At 42.0% G+C, this 6,605-nt stretch overlaps 1 protein-coding gene across 1 annotated transcript; it reads left to right on the top strand.

Annotated features, from left to right (window-relative positions):
* Positions 1-1,129: 1,129 nt before the first annotated feature.
* On the top strand, positions 1,130-4,733 carry LOC113034059 (uncharacterized). Its single transcript, XM_026188353.1, has 8 exons — positions 1,130-1,233; positions 1,329-1,422; positions 2,266-2,383; positions 2,659-2,742; positions 3,487-3,588; positions 3,788-3,955; positions 4,081-4,236; positions 4,471-4,733. The coding sequence occupies exons 1-8, from the start codon at positions 1,130-1,132 to the stop codon at positions 4,683-4,685; spliced, it is 1,041 nt and encodes a 346-aa protein (XP_026044138.1). The 3' UTR covers positions 4,686-4,733.
* Positions 4,734-6,605: the final 1,872 nt, after the last annotated feature.

Consider the following 6,605-nt stretch of genomic DNA (forward strand, 5'->3'; position numbering starts at 1 on the left):
TGAGACGTCGTCTGAGTCAGCTGCTACTCACTGGGCGATCAGAAATATGGTGTCCTCGCAAAAGTGGAAAGAGGCCAGGCCTTGTCTTATAGACAATATGTTAGCTACTCTGGATCCACAGTCACACCGTGTGTGTCAGTGTGGCAAACAAGTAGTTGTGAGGTGTCTGGACTGCCTGTCTCTTCCATTCCTTTGTGCTGACTGTGATATTGCAGTTCACACACGCTTTGTCCTGCACAACAGAGAGGCAGTAACAGGAGGGTTTTTGCAGCCTTCATCAGAGTTTCACAAGCCAATAGGTACAGTTTTTAAGTCTTATGCATTTCTTGCTATGTATGAGTATGAGTGGGTGCTGTTATTGTATATTTATTGTGTATCAGTTAATTTCTAATTCTTTTTATATATATTGTGTGTTTTAATGTTAGTTCGGCTGTTGCCTGTGCAAAGGCCAGACTGTGTGTGACTGCCCAGCAGGTAACGTTGAGGTTTCACCCGGCGCAATTGTGGCTCTTGTAACCATAAATGGTAAGTTGCCCTTTTGTCACACACTACATACACAATAGATGTGTTTGGAGGTTTTATTGCAAATTGTGCATTGCTATCTTTGTTTTAATTACCCTCGGCCCGCAGTATATGTGGGCACCTGTCAAAGGTCATTTGGATTTACCAGACCGATTTGAAAACAACATGAAAAAAATGAATGCTTTGAGCCATGACTGAATTTCTCCTGATCCTTTCTAAAGGCCGTTATAACCTTGCACCAGCTGTGGCCTAATGTGGTCCCCCTCAGTTAAGGACATCCTGGGTAGTGGATATTGGCCTGGCACCTTAAATTTCTGCACCCTGTTTTCAATGGATGTCTTTCAGTCTTTCTATGACATTAAGAAGGCTGCACCAGGGATGTCACTTAAGGCATTTGTCAAAATGCTGGATGAACAAACAGCCCATTTTGGAAGGGTGAGTTTCTAAATTTGCCAAGTTTAAGGAAATTGTGCAAATCAATGTTTATGCTGACTGTCCTTGAATATTCTGTTGTATGTCCTCTATGTAAAAGAATGGCCGAATATCAGCTGATGCCTTCAGTAAAAGTTTCTTGGAGTGGAGTGCTGTAAAGTTTGAGGTGGACAGGATGTGCAAGGAGCCATGCTTTAGCTGCCCTGCCTGCACTCCACACATGCTTGCCGTCTCAGTTGATGGAAACCGCAAGCTTTATCGCTTTCAGTCTAATGCAAGGTACGTTATGCATTGTGGACATAAGTCAAATATGGATTTGTAGAAAAATGTATTTTAATGTTTCTTTTCAAACAACTGTCACTGTGTTCGTTCAGCACTTCAGAGCAGGGGAACTTTGAAGGTGTCTTCATTGAAAAAGATGAGGAAGTTGCTGAGTTTGTGAAATACATCCAGAGACACACAAATCATGTAAGATACACATATATATATTAGTGCTGTTAATCTTGTTAAAATGACGTTAATGCCGTAACCATATACACTTACGTGTGTGTGTGTGTGTGTGTTTGTGTGTGTAGACATATATGGATGGGTCGATATTTTTTTTTTATTTTTCTCTTGGTGTTGTCGTAATACTATTTACTTTACTTTATCTTAATGTGTACTTAATTTTGTCACCATGTGTATTTAAAAAAAACAACATGATTTTTATTTTGTGTTATCAGTGCTGTCCTGGGGAGATCTGAGGTCTTGTGTGACTCGAGGCTAATTCAGCTAATTGTTATGCATTTGTTTTAAAAAGTTTGTCCCTGATAGGGCTTCATCATGTCATGTCTTTTATGTTAAAATCTTTGAGTGTATAGGTCCCGGGGAAAGGGTTGTGCGGATCTTCATCTTGGACTGCAGCAAAGGAGTCGTCCAAAAAGTCCACTGGGAAGTTGGATGAGGAGGGCATGGAAATAGCTGTTTGTCGCCACGGAGTCCTCTTAGCTGCATTGAACATGTTTCGAGGGGAGATCTTTGCTTACCCCCTTTTTCTCCAGAGGAAGTTGGCAGCTAGCGTCCCAGGACATATTACGTTCCTTTGCTCCGATGTGGCCTGTAAATATTTCCCCTATTTAACCAAGGTGGCTCAGCAGTGCCCTGAGCTGAGGAACCTCTTGTCAATGCTTCCTCTTCTCTCCGTCATGCATGCAAAGCTCACACTTGGAAATGCGAGGTATACTGCAGCTTGTAGTTTTGGATTAGTTTGAGACATTTTGTTATAAGGTTGAATGAATTCAGCAGTCATGTATTGTGACCTCCTTTCTATAGATCAAATGGGGAGGTGCGTTTCAGGATGGGGCCGGTTCAACAGTTGGAGAAGAGGTGGAACAAGTAAACAGTTTCCTGTCTAGGGCGGCCATCACAACGAAGTACATGTCTAAAGCAGGTGTGTGTCCGTGTCTGAGATTCCACTCAGTCTCCTGCTCATTAATTCTAATTTGTATACTAACTGAAATGCAGGGCGAACAGACATGCTGACCCTCCTGGCTTTGGGGTGGAACAAAAGGAAAGTGGAACAACTGGGCCGCACTTTGAGCCAGTGATATCTAAAGGTCATTTTTTCAACACCCATTTTAATGTGTGTGGTAATGGGGGGAAAACACCAGTACTCTTTTAATGTCAATATGAATGACATTTATGAATGCATTCTTAGATCATAAGGATCCTTAGAGAACAAGTGGAGCCTGAATGCGAGCAGAAATGAGCTGGGTGTGGATGACGACACACTGCAGCAATGGGCTGAAGGTGAGTCTCAATATAATAAGAGATAAGAGATAAGATAAGATAAGATAGAACTTTATTAATCCCTCGGGTGGGTTCCTCTGGGAAATTCGACTTCCAAAAAAAGCACAGCACCGACCAAGTTACAGTTAAACTTTAATATATATATATATACAACAAAAAAAACACAACACACACAACACACAAAAATAAATACAGAGACAATAAAATAAAATATACAAAAAATAGAATAAATAGGAAAAAAAATAAAAAAATTGCACATCAGTTGATCTATTGCACTGTGACTAAAAAAGTATTGCCAAGGTATGTCGTGAGGAGGGCACTACAGCTTAGTTTCCCCTCCTTTGTCTCCTGTTTCCCTCCTTCCCTCAGAGAGGAGTTAACAGTTGATGGCGTGTACAAAATATCATGTAAGACCCACCATGGCCTCATTAAAGAACTTAGAGTTAAGATCTTTCTGACAGTGTCAACAAACAATGAAAAATAAGCCTTGGAAAAGCAAATTTATGGCAGAGTTGTTGCGTTTCATCAAATTGGATAGAACCTGGGTTGAAATAATGTCGTACTAGTTGGTTTTATAAACCTGAACACCAACATACTTGTTATCTCATGATTATCATGAGATAGCAGCACATGAAGGCTCCAGATGTCTTATAATGAATGTCATCAAGTCAGTGATTACAGAGTCCAGTGTAGTTTGGTGACTGTTACTCATCCTGTGCTCTGATTAATATTCCTCTCACTTAGAAAGTGATCAAACTGATGGCAGCCTTGGAGCGTTGCAGGCACGAATAGAGGAGCTTGTCGTCATCATCAGAGTGCGAACACAAAGTCTTTACAGACAAAATGGTGTCCCAGTTTCTTTGAAACGGACCGTTTGATGCTGAGTTTGTACAGCTTGTGCAGCTACTTTGTAAACAGAATAAAATCAGATCCAGGTTTGTTTGAGCTGGATGTGATTTGTTCCAGCAAACAAATTGATGAGTGTAGATTAAAATGTAACTATATACATTATGTGAAGGTGTGAATTTTTTATGCTTATTTACAGATAGCAACAAGAGGCGACACAGAATTCGCAAGGTCATCTTAGTTGAGAAGAAACGCTTGGCGGCTGCTGTTGACGACTACAACAAGCTCGCTGAACCAACAAAGCAAATCGTATCCAGTGATGCCCTCATGCAGAGCGACGTTTGGCCCTGGCAGAGCACAAGTGAACGTAAGCTCTTGATTTCTAAATATCCTTTTTAAACAAACTCCCAGTATCTGAGCAGTAGTTGAATGTTTTGTTCTTGAATCATAATATGCTGCTATGTTTTCCCATCTGATGTTGTTAAACTGTAGCTGCTGCTGACCTCCGGACAAAGAGAAAGGTCTTTGAGAAGGTGATGGCTGTGAGGCGCCTGAGAGAGGAGGAGATGATGCTCTGCAGGGAGATGCAGCATCACTGGACAGTGTTGCGAATGCGTTCTGTGGTGTTGGGGACAATCTCCTCAGACTGTAAGCACTTTATTTATTTATTAATTTTTTTGATGAATCGATTGAAAATAAGAGCAGATGCTAAAGTCTTACTGGATCTTTTACCTATATCTAGATTGCTAGCTAACACTGCCTTCTCCCTTTTAAAAAAATGTTTAATTACAGCATCCTAATTCCTTGTGTTTATGAGGTGATGTTTTTTTGTTTGTTTGTTTTTTTTACTTTTCTCATTTATTTGTTTTGTTCTTTTTACAGCCTCCTTTGTTGGCATGTCGGAGGATGCACAGAAGGGACTCTGTAGCCTGGTTTTAAAAAAACAAAGTGAACTGAAAGCTGAAATGCTCAAAGTAAAGGACGTGTACAAGAGAATCCTCAGCCACCAACCACTCCTGGAAATGGACTCGGAGGAGGAGGAGGACATTCCAGACGATGCCACTGAGAGTGATTTGAGCACTTCTGATGAAGACTGATTGTGTCATCATTGATGTTTTGTTTGGTAAAATAAAAAGTTAATCACATCTCTGTTCAATGTGATTTTTCAACAGACATTTTACATTTTGAGAAGAAAAATGGAATTCCCTTGGTGCAGTTGTTTACCCTGAATCATTATTTCCCATCTAATTTAATGACTAGTGTACATGTTCAGATACGATAACATAATTTAATTTATGGGATGCTTTCTGGGCTGCTCAAATTATCACAAAATTTAAAAGCACCAGGCAGCACACTCACAAGTAAATTTTTTGTTCAGTGTTTTGTCGAAGAAATCAACAATTACAATAGATGTTTGCTGTAGTGGTGTGTTTGTTAAGAAGCATGCCAGCACACTGGTGAACTGACAGTCCCAGAATGCACCCGAGCCAGTGACTCGCCCCAGAGCAAATGAAATTGCTTATCTAGAAAGACAACCGTGATCAAAGAAGAAGTAAAAGAGTAGGAAACAAATGGTAAGGGAAGGTACTGTGGGGTAGGAAAGAAAGGCCAGAGCTGTGCAAAATGACCTCCAGCAGGCCACAAATGTGCACGTCTGCTCAAACGTTCATAAATGGACTCCATGAGGGTGGTATGAGGGCCCGACGTCCACAGGTGGGGTTGTGCTTACAGCTCAACACCGTGCCGGATGTTTGGCATTTGCCAGACAACACAAAGATTGGCAACTTTGCCACTGGCGCCCTGTGCTCCTCACAGATGAAAGCAGGTTCACACTGAGCACTTGTGACAGTCTGGAGACACCGTGGAGAACCTTCTGCTTCCTGCAACATCCTCCAGCATGAGTTTGGCAGTGGGTCAGTTTTGGTGTGGGGTGGCATTTCTTTGGGGAGCTGCACAGCCCTCCATGTGTTCAGCAGAGGTAGCCTGACTGCCATTAGGTACTGAGATGAGATCCTCAGACCCCTTGTGAGACCATATGCTGGTGCGGTTGGCCCCGGGTTCCTCCTAATGCAAGACAATCCTAGACCTCATGTGGCTGGAGTGTGTCAGCAGTTCCTGCAAGACGAAGGCATTGATGCTGTGGACTGGCCCGCCCATTCCCCAGAACTGAATCCATTTGAGGACATCTGGGACATCACGTCTCGCTCCATCCACCAACTGCACCACAAAATGTCCAGGAGTGGGCAGATGCTTTAGTCCTGGAGTCTGGGAGGAGATCCATCAGGAGAGCATCTGCCACTTCATCAGGAGCATGCCCAGGTGTTGTAGGGAGGTCATACAGGCATGTGGAGGCCACACAGACTAGTGAGCCTCATTTTGACATGTTTTGAGGACATTACATAAAACCAGATTAATGATTCTGTATTGCATTGATCAAGGAACCAACCCAATAGGAGCTAAAGGAATCCTCTTGACATTACTTCACTCAGTAAGTTTATACTATGTTTAATGTGCATTTTCTTCATCAGTTTAGAACATAACATGTTAGCGCTCCCTGGTCCTTTTTGGAGACAGATCCTGAGACAGCAGGCAGCTATGGAGAACTCGTGTCAGCTGTGGTAATTAAGGAATACTTTGATTTAATATTGATTTCATCACAACTATCCTCTGGCACATATTCCTGGATATATACAATGACATAAGTAAACTCCCATTTTAGAATCATTGCCTTCTTTGATCTGACTTATTGCCTCAGACTTTGGCCCCGTGTCCCCAAAACTACAGAGAATCCATGACACTGGGTAAGAGGCCTTGATCATGTTATAAGTGAGAGAGTTTGGTGTAACAGTGGTTGAACATGCCAAATCAATCCACAACATACTGCCATTCCCCAGCTGTAACCTGCATATGCATCTAACCAAAATCCAGTACCACAGCCACATGATAGACGTACAGATGAGGTTAAAGGGCTGTCTCATTTTGCCAGATAGCTTCATCCCAAAAAAGATCAACATTCT

Source organism: Astatotilapia calliptera, chromosome 12 (assembly GCF_900246225.1).
Source record: "Astatotilapia calliptera chromosome 12, fAstCal1.2, whole genome shotgun sequence".
Lineage (NCBI taxonomy): Eukaryota > Metazoa > Chordata > Actinopteri > Cichliformes > Cichlidae > Astatotilapia > Astatotilapia calliptera.

Excerpts from the sequence above, each read along its gene's own strand:
- LOC113034059 (XM_026188353.1), top strand. The coding sequence starts at position 1,130 with ATGTGCAAGGAGCCATGCTTTAGCTGCCCTGCCTGCACTCCACACATG. Across the intron at positions 3,956-4,080 it reads CTGGCAGAGCACAAGTGAAC|CTGCTGCTGACCTCCGGACA; the intron begins GTAAGCTCTTGA and ends GTTAAACTGTAG. Across the intron at positions 4,237-4,470 it reads GGGGACAATCTCCTCAGACT|CCTCCTTTGTTGGCATGTCG; the intron begins GTAAGCACTTTA and ends TTCTTTTTACAG.